Source organism: Pogona vitticeps, chromosome 2 (assembly GCF_051106095.1).
Source record: "Pogona vitticeps strain Pit_001003342236 chromosome 2, PviZW2.1, whole genome shotgun sequence".
NCBI lineage: Eukaryota > Metazoa > Chordata > Lepidosauria > Squamata > Agamidae > Pogona > Pogona vitticeps.
In genome coordinates this window covers 165723315-165742960 of record NC_135784.1, presented here as the reverse complement: position 1 = coordinate 165742960, position 19646 = coordinate 165723315, and the positions used below count along the sequence as shown (strand labels likewise).

The following is a 19646-nucleotide window of genomic DNA, read 5'->3' as shown; positions in this document are numbered from 1 at the left end:
CCTTGATTTCCATTGTGTCTCTGATGCCTCCTTCTCCCTTGAGCCTTCCCCTTCTCGGAGCCCTTCTCCTCCCTTGGGCTCCTGTTGCTTCCATGTCCTCCTCTTCCCTCTTGCTTTCCTGGGCCCATGCTTCCTCTTCCCCACCACCACCCTGGCCCTTGCTTTGCCCCATCTCCCTAGGATCTGAGCTCAGCCAGCCCTTGTTCTGAGGGCTCTGTAGATTAGCAAGGTCTTTTTCAGAAGAAGATGACCTTTGGTTGCTTGAACCATGTATAACGCAAGAGAGGAAAGCACATCCCCTGCGATCCAGTCCCCATTTCACTGATCCCTGCCTTGTCCCACACTTGACTTGGTGGTCCACAGATCTTTGCATCACATCTCCCGAAGTCTTGTGCCTTGCCTGTCTTAGGTACAGTCCTTCAGACCCCCATTTTGCTTTGGCACAGCGAAGCCAAGGCATCAGGCAAAACTTCTTAACTGTTAAAGCAGTACAACAATGGAACCAATTACCTCGAAGGCGGGGGGGGTGAGCACTCCAAGGCTGGAGGCATTCAAGAGGAGGCTGGGCAACCCTCTTGTCAGATCTGCTTTGATGTGGATTCCTGCCTTGAGCAGGGGGTTGGACTGGATGGCCTTCTAGACCCCTTCCAGCTCCATGGTTCTGTGGTTCTCAAAGCCCATGCTGCAGTGATTGCCACCACCCCTGCCTCTGTTCAGAGAAGCTAGCTCTTGGATTGCATTTCCCATTCAGGGCTAGGGCCTGTGGGCCAACCCCCACTGACACTTGATTGCTCTCCCTTCTTCTCTCCCTTCCCTGTGACAGTGGGCTGACAGAACGCCAGATGTCGGAACCTGGGACCTGCGGGATGGGCGCCTCCCCCTTGGACCTGCCCTCGCCCGCATTTTGGAAGGAATGCCCCATCTGCCACGAGCGCTTCCCTGCTGAAATCGACAAGGAAACAATAGATGCCCATGTCGATGGGCACCCATTTTTCAGCACCCACGACCCCTTCATTTTTGAGTGATCCTTTTCTTCCCTCCCCACCCACTGTGCGCCCCCTCGGTCAGTCTTCCCTTTCCCCCTTGAGTGGGATCCAGGCTGTGAGTATCTCCCTTCCCTTTCCTGCCCATGGAGAGCTTGTTAAGATGAATGCAGTGCCGTAGTGGAGCAGCTTTGCTTGCTAGGTGGGGAAAAGGGGGTGCCATTTTCCTAGCCCCCCCCAGCTGCCCCCAAAGCAGAGCAGTCAGAGTCAACTTGCATTAGGGAAGAAAGACAAGAATTGGCACAGATGCAGACACTCACCCACACACATAAGGATCTGTAGGTATATAGTCATATATATGAGCACACATTAAGGGGCGAATAGCCTGTGGCCCACTGGATGTTGGACTACAACTCCCATTATCCTTCATCAAAAGCTGTCCCCATTGAGGCTAATAGGAATAGAGTCCATCAACATCTGGAGGGTGACCGTTCCCTCACCGCTGCGCTAAACCAAAGCCAACTATTGACAGATGAAAAAACAACATTAAATGAAAGATGTCGTACCTCCTGCAGGTGAAAAAACCTGTTTATATATGATTGGTTATCTAGAGGTATCAAAGAGAGTTTTGGGAGAAGGTAGGATACTGTCTTTGAGTCATTTTAGCTTTGTTTCTCTGTCCTGTTCTTGGTTATCCCAGCATAAGCCATCACGTGAATGTAGGAAGTAGTGAATCTAGCTGTTCTCCTTTGGTGGAGAATTAGTCCAGCAAGGGTGTGTCAGTGAAGTACCTTGTTCTAGGAGACTCCCTTGTTCCACCAGTTCTTGGGAACTTCTGGAAACCTCAGTGGTTTCAGGTTCTGGCTGTGGAACTAGAGGTCGAGAGTTCAGTTCCCAAGTGGTGCCTTCTTGACAGAGGCTTGGCTTGATGATCCATAGGGTCCCTCCCAGCTCTGCAGTTCTAAGAGTATTATTAATGTTGTGTCTTGGTTTTGGGCATGGTTGGGTGTGTCACAAAATAATGAGCACATTGATAGATTCACAGGATAATAATCTAAACTCATAGGCCCTCACGTTTCTGGGCAACACACATGCATCAGTCCCGTCCATTAAAAAAGGCGATTGTCCTGACATCACATACAGGGTTTTCTTCGCTCTTCAGATCTGATGGGCTACAGGATCTATGGACCCACATCCTAGAATAAATGAAACAAATTCTCCATAAATCATAAGCAGTAAAGATATCTGCTTCTAAAATAATCATAGAAAAGTTTACAGGTGTCAGACGAAAGAGCCAGATGAGATTGGGAATCCAGTCTTGTAGCAAATTAACTAATGGTTTATCACAGAATGCCATCATAAGGACTAGAGACATAGGTGACATTGGGGATTTAATTTATTCTAAAAGGAAACCATAGGTGAATTTAGAGGTGGGAACTATATAAGTGTGGAATACAAAGGCATGGGTTTAGAGAGTCTTCCCTAGTCGTCTGCTTTTGCTAGGCGGTTGTGTGGATTTTCACACACCCTCGCCCCAAATTTCCACCCTAAGAACAGAGTAAGCAAATGATGTACATTGGCATACCACTGCCATAAATTCTGAACAAATGAAAGTAAAGTGTATTGATTTCAGGAGAGAATGATGTGTGGCTTTTCAAGTCCCATCAACCCTAGCAAACATAACCCGTGAATGGAGGTTGATTGGAATTGGAGTCCAAAAACATCTGGAGGGTCACAAGCTTCCCACTCCTGTATTACAGCGTCCTTTGGAAAGGAGAAGAAGGGCGTGAAAATGGAAAGTAGTTCTGCATTAGAGATGGACACGAACCTTACAGTTCAGCAGTTTGTGCCATTTCGTGTTTTGGAGAAACAGGTGTTCGGCGCTTCCTAGCCCCACCTCCTTCAGAGGCAGCACCCAAAGGAGGCGGGGCAGGGAAGCGAGCGTGCTGCCTCTGAGTGGGCACCTGCTGGACGAGGAGGGGCTGGGAAGCACCAAACACCTATTCGTCCAAAGGACAAACTGGCACGAACCACCCAAGTGGTGATTCGTGCCCATCTCCATTTTGCATTGTTGTCGTTCAAACAAGTCTGTCCTTCTGAAGGTTACATCATCCTGGCCGTGGAACAGCTTTGGTGCTGATGTGCACAGACGAGTCTGCCGTGGTTCTTTGCATGTTACGGTCCTGGTTCCAATGTGAATGAAGCCCAGTTCAGTCAATGGATATACCTGAGATGTTCCACAGCAAGAGCAGGCAGGGAAAGATGATCAGGGTTACATACATGTGTTTATCAGTCTTAAGAGGTCTGATACTGAAAGGGCACGTGGACTCTCCTTTTTATCGTGTGCTTGTCAGATGCTCCACCATTACAGTGTCAAATGTGGTATTGGTGCATTTCTGATTATTCTGGTTAAACGGTTAGGCCGACCCTTCCCTTTCTCGGGCAAAGCAGGAGCCTAATGGCTACCAATGCAAACCTCAGGCTGTATTTTCTACAAGTTGCGGTGATACAACTGGATGTTGCATCCTGTTGTAACAGATTTAGAAGCCCACACCTGTGGTGGGTTGTTGTTGTTTTTTCATTTGTTTGTTTTTACCCTCTCCCAGCCTGGTTCCCACCATTGGGAAGTTTTCTGACAGCTAATCTACTCAGGCGGGCCATCATCTCACATGAATCACACCACTTCAAGCTGCAGATTGGGAGACCCCATGTTTGAATGCTGCTCTGGGAATAAAAAGCCACACAAAAGTGAGCATGGCCGGATGTAGAGTTCTCAGATAGCCTTCCCTCTCTTGTGCCAATATCTGTGTGAAGGGAGCTTGGAGGGCCATTGGAAATTATGATACTCTCCACACTGTCAGCTTGAAGTGGTTCGCTCTTCTGTGGTATGATTTGGCTGCATAGATGGCTGTGCTTGACGAGGCAAGAGACCTCTTTTGGTCATTCCTGATCTGGGTCAGCGTACAAGGCGGGGGTGGGATGTTGATGGGGAGGCAGAGTAACCCCCTCTCCTTCTCTTGCCATTTTTTTTACTGTGCAAAGGGTGGTTTTTCTGAAGCGAGGAGAGCTGCCTGTCTCCATGGTGCAGTATCTGTGATTTAGAACATGGCTATTCCAGCATTTTGAATACCTGCATGGTATTCAATTGAGGAGGCTCTCCTCTTCAGAAAGTCATGCTCCACCTGTAGGCCAGAATCCTGCTGCAAGCATTATGAGGCAGGTGGCCTGCTCTGTTGCTCCGATGGTTTTGTGATCCTCTAGGTCAGTGGTTCCCAATCTTGGGTAACCCAGGTGTTCTTGGACTACAACTCCCAGAAACCCCAGCCAGCACAGCTAGTGGTGAAGACTTCTGGGAGAGTCCAAGAACACCTGGGTTACCCAAGGTTGGGAACCACTTGCTCTAGCTGGACGATGGACAAGTTGCCACTGACATGACCAACATCCAGCAAATTGAGACAAGCATGCCATTACACACACTATCGCTCAAATCCTGCTGTGTAAAGTTACCCCAGCATAAACCAGATCCCAGGTTGAAAAGAATGAACTTGAACTAATTGAAAGCTTCCTATCTCCCTCCCTTTAGGTGTTAAGGCTCCCCGGGGAAAGCCTTTGGGAGCCTCAGGATGCGGGTGAGGGGAGCCTTTGATATCCAAAAAATCTCTACTAGATCACCATCAGTGATACTGATTCCCTAGGGAGCTTCAGAAAAGGGAGAATGGAAAGCTTGAGTTGGTTTAAATGAATTATTTCTGTTTCCAGATCCAGTTTGTGCCGGCATATGTTACACAGGAGAATTTTGGCCACTATGGCTAAAATCTTGTTGGGCAGTTTCACTCACATAATGTGAAGCTGCGTCTGTCTGCTGCAGATGGTTGGAAGTGCGCTTCGTCATGCGTATGTACAACAGGCAAAACAGGAGCCACACAAGCAAACAGCACAACAGTCTTGACTGTGCAACACTGGTTGCCCGCCTCATACCCAGTGCCCTCCTGCTGGTGTAGCTTTGCATTCCATCAGAACAGGCAGGATTTTGCATCAGGATTCAGGGCACAACGCAGAGCAGAAAACACCCAAGGTAGGGCTAACATGCTCTCCCTCTACACCTGTTAAGGGTAGTTCCCAGATCAGGAATGGCTAAACAGGATTATACAATTGCGTAGTGACTGGCAATAGCAGGCTGTCCACATGCAAAGGATTTACTGACCAGTATTCAGAGGGGGGAAAACAGGAGGGTAATCCTGTGATCAGCTGTATTTCCTGAAGTAGACTTGGGTTTCTTTTGTTGTTCTTGATCTTTTTTTAAAAAAAACCCCTTTCTCGAGGCTCTCCTGCATCTGTTGCCACCTCCTCCACTGGCTACCTGCTGCGGCATGCATGCATGCATGCATCTTTCTCCCTTCCACCGCATTGCACCTCACGCAGGTCCCCGTTGTGTTTGGTTTTATTATCTTGTCTGCACCTTGTTCCCTGCCCCTATGCTGTACATATCCCCAGCATTCCCACCTTTCTAGCCTGAGCCTGATGCTTGCTTTCTAATAATTATTTGGCTTGCAAAAGTCTCTTTTTTCATTCTGCCTCTTGGCATCTCTGCCAAACCCCTAAGAGAAGGCTGCAGAACCTAAAATGTGCAGCTGAAACAGGAAAGAGGGAGAGATAAAGATTGCTCCCTAGCGATTGTGCCTTTTTGGAGAGGCTCTGACGCTGCTGCTTCCTTGCAGGAGAAACCTTTTCATCATGCTCTGCGTCAAGTGGCAGTGAGATCTCCTCCTCTGTTTCTTCTCCCTGCTCCTTCCCTCTCCCACATTTTTAACCACACCCAAGGCAGAAGCTCAAAGCAATAAGCCCCAACCCTTTAAGCTCCATTTTGACCTGTCCCCAAGTCTATGTATAGGATGTGTATATAAACATATTTATATTTATATTTATATGACATGTTGCCGCTATTCTAATAAAATGCAGTGTTTCTGCAGCAGTCTGGCTGTGCATTTTTGAATGTTATGGTTACCAGATTTATATGTAGTGGGTGATGGCACAAACATCCCACTCTGTGCGGTGTCCCATTCGCCGAGTGTCCCAGCTGCCTGGCCTGGTTGCGGCGTAACAGAAAGGGCCATCCACGGTTATGAGTGCCAGCGGGCTGCAAGGTTGCCAGAGTCAGTAAAGGGGTATGGTGTGGTGGGGTTCTAAGCCCGGGGCCCGTGCGATACCGGGCAGGAAAGACGTGGAGGAAGGGTTTCCAAAGGGCTGGAGACAAAAGATGATTTGCAAAACCACCTCTGATGGGCCTGGGCAACCGCAAGGGTGCATCGTCTGCGCCAGAGCCAGTCTCCATCCCAAGAGGTACCTGCTGCCTGGAGCCAAGTGCTGCCCGATGGCGACCTCTCCCACCAAGAGCACCATGTCATGAGCAGAGACTGGTTGGGTGGAGAGTTTCAGCTCTAAGCATGGAATGAGTTGCTTTTCAAGAACATTAACTGCAGTTAATTCCTCCTTCCAACAGCAACATTACATGGCGACGGTAACTGGAAGAGGAACCACTTCACTACTTTTGTGTTCTAACTGTAACTTTTTTTTTTTTTTGAAAAGTTCATTTACACCTAGGGCGGCTGTAGCCTCACTAAATGAGGGAGGAGGAATATCTGATGGTTCAAGTGCTGTTCGATGTTGCGGCAGTGACACGTTTGGCAGGAGGAGAGTGGGTTTTGTATCATAGGCCAGCAGCTTGTAACATGCAGATTTCAAAAATAATCTTAAAAAAAAAAAAAAAACCATTCTTAAAAATTGGAAAATAGTAACAACTCTCAGTTACATTCATGAAGTAGGAGAGTGAACAATTATTTTATATCTATAACAGTAACTACCTCTTGGGCCATGAACTGTGGCAAATGTGGTAACTATTTTTTTTAATGATATATTTGGCCAAATTTCCCATTCCTTTCTTCAGCTCTGGGACGATGTGGTAGCGATGAGTTCCACAGCCTTGAGTGCTAGTATGGGCAGGAAACTCACCCAGATTTCCTGCCCTGGCTGTGGGCTTTTCAAAGAGGGCTGCAGATACACGCCACTGCTTCAAGCACTAGGCCTCAGTTCCCTGCAAACCACCCCATCCAGCCAAAAGCCAAGAGGGGAAAAAACAGCTTGTGCTTGGGAAGGAGGGGACTCCTCTCTCTGTACCAGCACTAGAGCAGATAACGACAAAATCAATTTTTATCACCCTTGGCTTTTATGGACCCTTTAAAATATAACAGCAAATCATTGAGGAATTCATTATTCCCCCCCTCCTCTTTTCTCTCCCAGTGTGTGTATGTCTTGGGTGTCTGTGTGTGTAATTTTATTTAATTAGAAATGTAAAATACAAAAGACCCACAGGCAGGTGAAGATGGACAGGCAGAGCGGGGCTGAGTGATGGCCCAACGAGGCCAGATTTACTGCTGCACGGATGGAGGCTTTGCCCTTGTATAGCCAATAGTAATGGAGTGTTGCAATCCAAGTCTTAAGCGCAATGGGTGACCTGGGATCTATAGATCATTAATACAACCTGACTCACGGCTGCTGCAATTATCCGGGGTGAATAAGATGGAAGCGCGGGAGGAGGGGGGGCCGCTGGCTTCCAAGAGCCCAGGTGCTGAGTTGCGGAGGGCTTGAAGAGGGTGAGGGGGTAGACTTCAATGCTGCTGAGGCAGGAAATTGATGAGGAAAGCGAAGGGCTGTGCAGACACAGGAAACCATGGGTCTGGCAGTTTGGGGATGTGGGGGGAGTGGTTTGTTGTCCAAGAAACCTGGGGGGTATCCATGGGAGGAAGCATCCACTCTGCTCATTTACCCACTCTCAATCAGAGCTTTATAAAGTTCCTTTTTGGACTACAATTCCCAGAATCCACCAGCCACCAAAGGTAGTGTCCATGATCTTTGGTGAGGGAGGGGAGGAAGAAGTCAGTCCGTCAGCCCCCCCAAAAAAAAAACGACGTTTGTTCAGCTTTGCCATCCATTGTAGTATATTCTGTCAAGAAGAGAAGACTCCCTGGAAAAGACCCTGATGTTGGAAAAATGTGAATGCAGGAGGAGAAGGGGACGACAGAGGACGAGATGATTGGAGAGTGTCATCAAAGCAACCAACATGAATTTGACACAACTCCGGGAGGCCGTGGAAGACAGGAGGGCCTGGCGTGCTCTGGTCTATGGGGTCACGAAGAGTTGGACACGACTAAACGACTAAATGACAACAGCTGCTTTTAAAAATAAAGTCCACTGAAAGGTTTTACACCAGTGAAATAATAAATCTCCGAAACACAGCTTAATAGGAATCAGACAGAGGATGAGTCAGCCCCCATTTAAATCAATGGGCCTCTGTGCAGAAAAAGCCTACTGAGCTCAAAAAATCACGCTTAGCTCCGATATTGTATTGTGGCCCTAGATCTAAATGTACAATCATTAAAACATATGGCAAAAACTGAGCACCTTTGTTTATTTACTCTACCACCAAATTAAATACTACTCTTCTGATTGATGATCTTACAGACAACCCAATATGGGTTAAATTGAAGCACCTCATGAACTACAGTAACAAGAATGGAATGGAATTCAATAATATGAAATGTCAGGTCCTCAGCTTGTTTGCAGTGGGTTCTGAAACACTGCCAGATTGTGGGCCCACAGGTGACATGGGTCAATATTATTTTATCATGGCCCTACTGGTATAATGAAAGGGCTCATCACTACATGCCCTACAGACAAACCCCAAGCAATATATCAAAGTTCCCAGAGTTTTGTTGTTCCTTTGTTAATATTAATATTTAGTCCTTAATAAAACCCATAGGGCAGTAGCACAACATAGTCTAAGACTCCTTTTACTAGATCAGCTAGGAGGAGCTCTCAAACAGCAGTCCTTCTCCACCCCCACCACTGAGAAGGGTGGGCTGGAATAGCTAAGGAGCCTCTGGCCTCATCCCACTTGATGGTCAGTTTGGCAATAAATCCCACTGAGTTCAAGGAACTTACTCCCAACTCAATGGGTAGAGTTGTGTACGCTGCATTTTAAGAGAGGGGTGTGTCCGTGTCTGCTTCTATATTTCTCACTCACTCACAAACAAACACCATCTGCAAAATGCTTGGGACCATCAAATGACCACAAGCTAACTGGGATGCATAGGATGGGTGTTTTTTCTGAAAGAGATAAGACAGTTTCATGAGGCTGGGGGGGGTGTGTGTCAGCGATTAATTCCCTCTTACCTGGGATTGGTGAGATCCCCACTGGCACCCCACGCCCAAGGTCAGTTTTCTATTGTATGTTCAGGGAAAGCAAGAGCCAGGCATGCAAGGGGCAGCCAATAGGACGGCCCTAGGACAGAAGAGGCATTCGAGCAGATTGCACGAATTTCAGGGGCAATGCTCACATGACTCTAAATCAGTCTTCTGACTGGACCTATATCACACAGGGTCAGGGTCTATTTAGAAAGCAGGTTAAGAATGAAATCTGTTTGCCACCTACAACTGTGGTTGTTGGAATGAAGGGGGAATATTTCAAGGGCTAAGTCAAGGACTTAGACAAGGGCTAAGTCAATCCAGCCACTGCTAAAGTTAGGGTGCAGTCAGACAGCTGCAGAAATTCATGCCTGAACACACTGGAAAAAGTCGCTTTAATGGGAGCAATCTCCCAGAAGGCAAGCCGTCTGTCTGCTGGGACATTGCTCCAGCCAGGGCCCCCCAAAAAAATCAAAACCCTGTAGCCAAAAAGGTCCAGCTTAGGCACAGATTGGGGTAGAAACAGAGCAGATTTCCCCTGGTGTTATGTGTTCACTGGGAAATAGATCCCACCGGACCACTCCACAAGCAGTCCAGATTGCAATCTATTTCCTAATGTGATCACACCCTATAAGAGTGGGAAGAGATCTCTTGGGCAGGGAACCAGTCTCCCTTCTATTAATTTCACAAAGAAATCTAAACAGGGTTGTTGCCATTGACGATGAAATGGGAGAGTCTCAGGGCTATTCACACATTTATTTTTGATGTGGTAAAGCTGGCATTAAAGCTAGCCCTTGTTTTTGTAGTGATTTTGCAAAGTTTTTGCACAGAGGCAATTTGGGAGGTCCCCACGCGAAAACAAGGTCCTGCGGTATGTCCAACACACATAGATTGCATTCTCTTCCTGCCTATAGATGTGGGACATGAACAGTGCTGAGCTGATTGTTCCCCCTCATTCATTAACAGTAGACAAACGTGTCCTATCTCTGTTCTTGAGACTCTGGAGTTTCCCTCTCCATAGCTTAAAGCAGCTGCACCTCGATGTATAGCCGCCAGTTCCTTTTATTGCAAGGGTGGGGCTTCTGAAGGTTGTCAAACCCTAGCTCCCATCAGCCCTTATAGCTAATACGGCTAGGGGTGATGGAAGCTGTAGCTCAACAAAGCCTGCAGAGCTATGCCCCCCCCCGCGCCAGCTTTCCTTCATCACAACAACTGCATCACAAAGAATGCTGCCATACATACCATCTCAGAGTATAGATGGATAATCTTCTTTTTACTATTCCCTTCATGTAAAGCAAAAACAAAAACACTGTTCTTCTTGACAGAAAGAGTGCATCAGAAAGGAAGATTCCAACCCAGTACTTTGCCTGTTTTGCTAGCTTTCTGTTTGCAGGAAACTTTTTAAGAAAGAAGAACATTCAAAAATGGGGCCATTGCCATCTGTGGTCTAATAGCTTATTCACCTGCATGTGCAAACTGAACCTGATCCTGCCACTCCCCTCCATCCTCCTTCAGACACAGAAACATCTTGGAATTATCACAAATCCCCACCATTCCCCACCCAAAACCCCTACTCAGTATTAGATCCTATAGAGCCATAGAGAGATTTCCATTTGGCTTTTCAGGTTGGCGATTTCTATTACCCACAGCCTGACCTGGCCACTGTCCATGAAGGGGAGAGAATTTTCCATCTAGCTCCGACTCTAAAACAACAGATAATGTGAAGACACAGGCAGCTACCCCAGAAAGCTGGCTTACTTATTTGAGCTACCTGGAAATGTGGGCTGCTGTTGTTGTTTAGTCATTAAGTCGTGTCCGACTCTTCGTGACCCCATGGATCAGAGCACGCCAGGCCCTCCTGTCTTCCACTGCCTCCTGGAGTTGGGTCAGATTCATGTTGGTTGCTCTGATGACACTGTGTAGTCATCTCATCCTCTGTCACTCCATTATCCTACTGCCTTCACACTTTCCCAACATCAGGGTCTTTTCCAGGGAGTCTTCTCTTCTCATAAGATGGCCAAAGTACTGGAGCCTCAGCTTCAGGATCTGTCCTTCCAGTGAGCACTCAGAATTGATTTCCTTCAGAATGGATAGGTTTGTTCTCTTTGCAGTCCAGGGGAATCTCAAGAGGCTCCTCCAGCACCACAGTTCAAAAGCATCAATTCTTCGGCGGTCAGCCTTCTTTATGGTCCAGCTCTCACTTCCATACATCGCTACTGGAAAAACAATAGCTTTGACTATGTGGACTTTTGTTGGCAAGGTGATGTCTCTGCTTTATAAGATGCTGTCTAGGTTTGTCATCATTTTCCTCCCAAGAAGCAGGAGTCTTTTAATTTTGTGGCTGCTGTCCCCATCTGCAGTGATCATGGAGCCCAAGAAGGTAAAATGTGACTGCCTCCATATATTTCCCTTCTATTTCCCAGGAAGTGATGGGACCAGTGGCCATGATCTTAGGTTTGTTGTTTTTTTTAATGTTGAGCTTCAGACCATTTTTGGTGCTCTCCTCTTCCACTCTCATTAAGAGGTTCTTTTCTTCCTTCCCTCTTTCTGCCATCAGAGTGATATCATCTGCATATCTGAGGTTGTTGATATTTCTTCCAGCAATCTTTATTCTGTCTTGGGATTCATCCAGTCCTGCCTTTCTCATGATGTATTCTGCATATAAGTTATATGTGGGCTGTACTAGCCCCTATATCTGGATTATATGGAAATCGGTTTATGTGCAATACATGAACTGATTTCCTAATTAGATGATTTTCCTGCTTTGCTAATCCCATAGTTCTCTGTTGTTAACAGGTTAAAAACAAAACAATAAAAGCAATAGACGTATAATACAAAACTATAGCCCCAAACAGGCCCCCAAGAATGACAAATCGTAGAGAGAACTTTTTGCTCACCATTTTTGCTCACTATTAAATATCAACCAGTCAAATGCCTGGGTTTTGAGAAACATTTTAACTTGGTATCCAAAGAATAACGGTGAAAGGCCAAGTGGGTTTTTTTCTGGGGAGAGCATTCTAGGGAGGAGGTGAAATTGAGAAAGCGCTCCCCTTGATCACTACCTTCAGAGCTTTCATAATCTGGCAGTCCCCTGATATGTGGAAGTGTGATACTGAAAGACAGAATTGCATGTGAGGAACAGACAAAGGCCCCATAATAATGTAACACCTAAAAGACTGACATGTTTCACCTGGCAAGAGTTTCATGGACTCTAGCCTACTCCTTCAAAGACATCCATCCACAAAAGCTGAAACCAAGTAGACGCCTTTAAGGTGTTGCCAGGCAGTATTCAGTATTCAGTAATACAAACAGAATTCAGATCCACCATGAAAATACAAATCTTACAGTCAGCAAAGGACAAAAGGGACCCTCTCACCACTGCAGGAGTATACTTGATACCTTGCAGTTGTGGCCAGGTATATACTGGGACCACAAAATGTAGCATCCAGACCAGAAACAAAGAGCATGAAAGATACTGCAGACTAAAACAACTGGAAAAATCATCAGTAGCTGAATATGCCCTGAAACAAGCTGGACATGAAATCCTACTTCAAGATACAGAATTACTAGACAACACTAGCAATCATTATGTTAGACTACACAGGGAAGCCATTGAAATCCACAAACACCAGCACAGCTTCAACAAAAAAAAGAAGAAAGTCTAATAATCAAGAAAGCCTGGCTCCCAGCACTGAAAAATACAGCCTGCAAAAGGTCAATGAACTCTACCCAGCCACAAGGACCAGTGATCACTGCACACAAAAGACTAGCCAATGACACCCATCAATCACAGTGACAGATCACCCCCCTTATCACAACAAAACACCCATAACAACAAACACCCTGATCACAGGAAACACCCAATCACCGGAAACACCCAATCTCCTGAAAAGAACAAAAAAACCCTTATCCCACAGCTACAAATAGTCAACAATCCCACACACCACACCAGAACACAGACAGAATTCTAGCTCCTGTCCTCTAAAGATCAGTGGCAAAACGTTAGGAAGGAAAACCGCCAGAACACAGCCAAAAAATCCACAACAACCATCGGATCCTGGCCATGAAAGCCTTCGAGAATACATTGTTGCCAGACTCTTTACTGGTTTTGCTGCTATAGAACAACCCATCTCCTCTCCTGAAAAATATGGAGATGTATTCTTTTTCCCTTTAAAGGGTGGGGGGGTTTGGCCTACTCAAGAGACATTTGTCTATTTCCCATCTCAAATCATTTTCCCAGCCACTCTTGCAAGCAGGCGCTCCTCTGTCAAATCAGCCACTAGCATGGACTCCCCGAAAGATGGATGAGGACTAGAAGCATGAGACCCACTGTCGTCAGACCTAAATCGCACCAGTGACTTGACTTGGACTTGGCTCAGCTTTAAAAAAAAAAAAACAATAACTCAGACTCGACTCGTAACAGAATCCAGCCACCCCACCCTTTTTTCTGAGGAGGGGGGAAGTTTATTTTTTAAAAGGGATTCTGACTTGGGGCTAAAAACCCGGGGCTTGGACCCCAAGACTCACCAACATTTCTACACCTACCCCTCACATGAGTGTTTGGGGAAATCTCTAAATTTTTTTTCACACTGAACACCGAACCAGTCAAAGACTACAGTGGCTGCAGTTTTCCTCCTTCTTGCTATGCCCCTGCTTCCTTTCCTGCAGAGTTTTCCCTGCACACGATGGTTCTCTCAGTCTCTCTCTCTCTTTCTCCCCCCTGGCCTTGGCCTAAAGGCACCTGACCCCACATCCATGTGGGATGTTCTTTTCCCTCCTCCTTGTTGTTTTCTCCTCACCGGGCACACAGTGTCGAAGGTGGGAGGGAAGGGCTGCAAGCGCAAAAGGATATATGATGTCGTCAGTGCCCCATGACACCCCTATTTGTCAGGGGAGCCGAGAAACACTTTGCCTGGGTGATGAAAAAGCTTTTCTAATGAGGGCTGATCAATATCGTTCCCACTGCACTATCCATCAGGGGGTTGTTAGGAGCCGGTGTGTCCATTCCTGACTAGCTCCTGATGTTTGGGGGCTGGGGGGGGAGGTGGAATGGGGGGAGGAGGAGGAGGAGAAGGGCTGTCGTGTTGAGAGGGGATTGGTGCTGCCAGCCATCCCTGACACAGTGGCCAGAATCTTCTCTCGAGAGCCCTGGGCGGAGGAGACGTGGGAGAGATTGATGGGGCTGCAGATGTTGCTGCCTCCATTAGGCACGGTGCCTTAAACAAACAGCCCTGTAAATCAGAGCCAGGCAGGAGGTATCTCCAGGCTATGCAGCCCCAAGAAGGTTGTCTGAATTCTGATTCCACAGAAGGTGGCTGTGCTGCTCCGTCCAACGGGAACAGGGTGGTGGTTTCTATGGAAGTGAGCCACTAGGGCTCCAGCTAGCAGGCCACACCATTTAAGACAGCGCATATTGGATGCAGAATTCCATATAGATAGATGCCAAGAGGCGGGGGGGGGGAAGACAGAGAGAGAGGGAAAGAGATGATCATTAAAAAAGATCCTTTCAGTGTTTGTGGCTCCACCCAATGCCCTGAGAAATTCTCTGAATCCATAACTGGGTGATTCACACTATTGCTTAAAAGTGATGATGCCACTAGCAATGGACGATTTCCAGTCATTAAGGACTTTCTTCATCTGTCCTGTGGCTTGCCCAATTCTCAAGGAATCTGTTTCATTGCATGGAAACCATGGGAACCACAGAATGGAAGCAGGAAGTCTTCAGTTACCAAAAATCTGTGCTGCTAGATGACATTATTGGCAGGGTGAGATTTTCAGGAATTAAAGGCATACAGTACTTCCTATGGCTCCTACAGCTTCCATGCAGTGAAAACAGATTACTCACAAGCCAGATAAGTCATGGACCAGAAGAAGGAAGTCTTTTAGTTACCAAAAACCACCACTTCTTCATGGCATCATCAGCCTTCCACAGGATAACTAATGTGACAGAATTTTGGCCAACAGCTCATTATTTCAAACTCACAAGCACTAGTAAAATAAAATATTGCTTCATATGTTTTGTTTCCACCATGAGTGGTACAGAGTTCCAGGGGAACCACACTTAAACTGGATTTAATTACAGTGCTAAATTCTTTATTTATTCATGGTTTCCATTTCCTTATTAGTGGAAGATTCCTCAATTGTTGAGTATGGACCTAAAGGGCAGGGTATCTGATTATGACAATGTGCAACATGGGGGTAGACCAAAGTTTTAATTTCTGGTGCAAGACCATTTAAGCTTCAGGTCCTTGTTCAAATGAATGACCAATCTCTGTTTCAGAGTTTCACATGAATATGGAACCAACAATTGGGAACTGAGAATATTTGCCACTTCGTTTGGATTCCTTTGGAAGGGGAGTCCGTGGGTGAATCAATATGGTTTGTAATATTACCAGGCTCTTCCAGAAGGAGTACATGTGCCCTTCTGTTCCACTCCACCCTTTTTGTTGCTTATCAGCAAAAGAGCAGAGGGTGTATGGGGGGCATCCAAACTTTTGTCTACCAGACTAGTTGGTGGTATCACACTAATTTGCAAGCCAGCAAGCTTTCCTCGGGGGACTTCTGACTGTCCGGAGTACTTTCATCAGCTTCATGTCAAGATCACTGCACTTTCTTCATTAAAAGATAACACGGAATAAAAGGCAGAACCCTCCAGTGGCAGATATTCATTGCAAAGGGTAAGTGCCATAGCGTTGACTTCAGAGAGGAGAGGAGATATAGTTTAAAAAACAGATTAAGGATTTCGGGATGGTCAGAAAGTTCTAAGGACTCATTGCCAAAAAAAAAAAAAACATAATAATGTCTGGTTGTTGGGGAGATTTCCATTTGCATCTGTGCTTGATGGGGAACTTAAACAGCTGCAAATGCTCCATCTGGAAATGCTCCAACTGTTTTCGTGAATATATAGGCAGCAAAAACCCAATCCAGCCACCACGCAAAACAAATCCAGCCGCCACCCAGAGTTGCTCCGTACCAACTCTTTCAGAGAGGCAGCTTTTCCCCCAAATTCCTGGAATTCCAGGATGCAAAATAATTTCACTCTGCCAAACTCTGTCTACGTGTAACTCCAAACTCTCCTGTGTTTCCCAGGCCTCTTCCGTCCAGCCTCTCCAAATCCATTAGACTATTATCCTCCAACAAGCATAACTGAGGAGGATGGAAGCTTTAGCCCAGTTTGAATTTCCATAATGCAAAAAAAAAAATGGAATTGGATGTAGAGGGAAGTCTGATTTAGGAAGAAACTGTATTTCACTGCGTTAAACACAGGTGGCAGGAGTGTCCGACACCATATTTAAAAGGTGGATCATTGCTGTTCTCTTTTTGCTGGGAAAACTTTCTTTCTTCTTTTCTTTTCTTTTCCTGGCACTGGCAGGAGAGGGTTTTTTTTTTTTCTTGTTGTGGAAATCTTACATTCATGGCAGCCAGGAACTGATGGGCAGATGGTTAAAAATGCTTATGTGCAAAGCCTGGCTCAGAGGAACGTGCTATTCCCAACCAGCTCCTGGCACACTCAGCAGAGGAGGAACATGGACTTTTATATTCTGAGGCCATCTATGCTATTATATCATTAAAGGTGTGCTGAAAAGCTCCATTCGGCATCTGACAGGGATGGGAACTTCAAGGTGACATTTTTTAAAAATGGATTCATGGACATGAAATACGGTTCCCCAGTTTGTTCTACTGCCACATTCATCTTCTTGGGTCACATTTCTGTCCTCTTGTGAGGGTTCTGCCACGTGGATTCCTTCGTTTCGAATTGGTTCCCACCCTTATATTGGCCCCCGGAATCTCATCCCGACTGCCAAGTACAAGCACAGCATGGAAGGAACATGTTTCAAGTAACAATAATGCCCATGATTCACGACTGCTATTGGGGGGCAACGAAGGCAAAACAATGCTGTTTGAAGAAAGTCCAAGTTCTAAATCCAAGTCTTTGTTACCAAGCCCCAAGTCGAAGCCTTTGGGTCCAAGTCCCAAACCCCAAAGTCCTAGTCCCTTTTATAAACAAGCTTTTGTCCCCAGGAAAAAAGAGAGAGGGGGTGCTGGGTTCCGAGCTGCAAGTCAAGTCCAAATAATTGAGAGAGAGAAAAAACCCTAGTCAAGTCTGAGTCGAGTCACCAAGGAGAGTCAAAGCCAACTGGACAGCGCGTCCCATGACTTGAGTCCCCATCTCTGGAAATGGCTATGGTAGAGGCACAATATTGGGACCCTTTAAAAGACTAGAAAGATTTATTGAGCTTCTTCAGAACCAAGGAGTACAAATACTATGCCCTAATCCAAATATATATACAGTCTGAGTCTGTCAAGGGAAACAGTGATTTTATACAGTGATGAAATTAATTCGTTCCACGAATCACGTCATATTGCAAAAATTTCATCTTGCGAAGCACGGTACTAACAGTTGTGTGATTTAAAACAAAAAAAGGAAAAATTCATCTTGCGAAGCACGGCCATAGAAAAATTCATCTTCTGAGTCACCTAAAAATTGCAAAACACTTTCATGTTGCGAGTTTTTCGTTGCGTGAGGCATTCGTCTTGCGAGGCATCACTGTACTTTTAAGATACTACAGAAAGCTGGGTTACTAATACATGTAATGCAACAAGAAAATTTGATCTTTATTTAGGCTTTAGAGATATACTGGAAATTGCTTATGTAGCCCACTTCTGCTATCTCCTTTTGGAGTTCCACCACCACCACCATAGCCATATCAGTGTGTCCATGGGAAGATCCATGTTCTGAAACTGGTTTCTCTCTCTTTCCTGATGCCAGATTTGTGTCCATTCATTTTTGTGTGCAGAGATTGTTCCATTTGTCCTACATAGAATGCGGAGCAGCACAGTTGGCAGAAGACAGCATAAACCACATCAGGGGATGAACAAGTAAATAGACCCTGATATTGTAAGTGACATTGATGATCCTGCCAACATAGACATGGGGTCACAACTGGTATCTAGAACTGTGACAGGATCTAGTTCCTACCACCAGGGGGAGATGGTGGGGAGAACACAGCATTTGCACTCCTTGCATCCAAAGAAGTGGATCTTTGATTCATCAAGCTCATACTCGTCATTTAAAGTATAAAATATGTTGCTTTTTTCCCCTCCTCTCCCCTCTCTATAATTTGTCAAAGTACTGATTACTCATGACTACTAATAAGTTGTCTTTAGGAAATGGCTTTGGGTTTGAGGACTTTTTGTATGTCCATTCTGACATTAACTCATATGGCAGATCAACATTCATATATATCCCACCCAACCAAGGGTTTATCTTAGGAAGCATCAGCTGATAGGATACTGGCTCATGTATTAATAACACCTTGGGACCATTACGTTCTTTAAATAATGAGTAGCATTAATGAGTGGCTTTTAAAAATGAATGAGCAGCAAGTCACAAAATACTTTTTGAAAAAAAGCAAAACATTCCAAGCCCTGAGTACAAGAATATTTCAGAAGCTGATACCCCTACTTGCTCTTTCCCTTCCTTCTCTCAAAGGCACCGGGTTAAAGGCAGCCAGTGTCCCCTCGTCACTCCCCAGTTGCCATGCCAAATAATCACATCTCAAATGTGCTGTCCTGTGTACCACTAAGAGCATTGTTCAATCTCTTTCCCATTATTAGCAAGCATATTAGTGTATAAGCAGGGGATTGGTCAAGATGACCCCTGAGGTCACTTCCAACTTTACGTTTCTATGATACATGAAAAAGGGTATCATCAGCTTGGAATGTGTTCATCTCAGGTTTTTAAATCCATCTAGGTGGGGTCAGGGTGGGGACTGACACATTTCAGATGCCTGTCAACAAAACCCTGCTGTCTAAAGTGTGCACCTTAAAATTATGCAATTTTTTATGAATGTCTTTCAGTCATAAATAAAATTAGTGTACTCATTTACAATTTAAATTTTTAGTCTTCCATCTTTTTTCACTGAGTTAAAATTACATAAGAAGTTATTCTGAACTGCCCCAAACTAACTAGTTCATACTCACTCACTCACTCACTCACTCACTCACTCACTCACTCACTCACTCACTCACTCACTCACTCACTCACTCACTCACTCACCCACCCACCCACTCACTCACTCACTCACTCACTCACTCACTCACTCACTCACTCACTCACTCACTCACTCACTCACTCACTCACTCACTCTTAATCTCTCTTATCCAAATTCTCCTCTCACATTTCCCCAAATCATGGGCATCCTGTCCAAAGCCGTACTCTCTGCTTCCCACAAATTGGTCTAATGTGAAACTGACATGATCAGGGAAAGACCTAGTCAATTGCTCTGGACCTGGTTTGAATTGGTTTGCTTCAACTGACCTGCACACATACCCCAGTGCAGATCATACCAAATACACAGACACAGACAGACAGACCCAGAAAGTTGTCTGGCTCAGATTGTCAGTTTCACTAGAAAGAGG

General features: G+C 45.7%; 1 protein-coding gene across 2 annotated transcripts in view; it reads left to right on the top strand.

Moving 5' to 3' along the window:
• CALCOCO1 (calcium binding and coiled-coil domain 1) overlaps window positions 1-5955 on the top strand; it is a 32092-nt gene extending 26137 nt beyond the window's left edge. For both annotated transcript variants that reach the window (XM_020784591.3, XM_020784592.3), the window contains exon 15: window positions 824-5955. In XM_020784591.3, coding sequence (XP_020640250.2) covers window positions 824-1025 — 202 coding nt within the window. In that variant the 3' untranslated portion in view covers window positions 1026-5955. The remainder of the gene's footprint in view (window positions 1-823) is intronic.
• Window positions 5956-19646: the final 13691 nt, after the last annotated feature.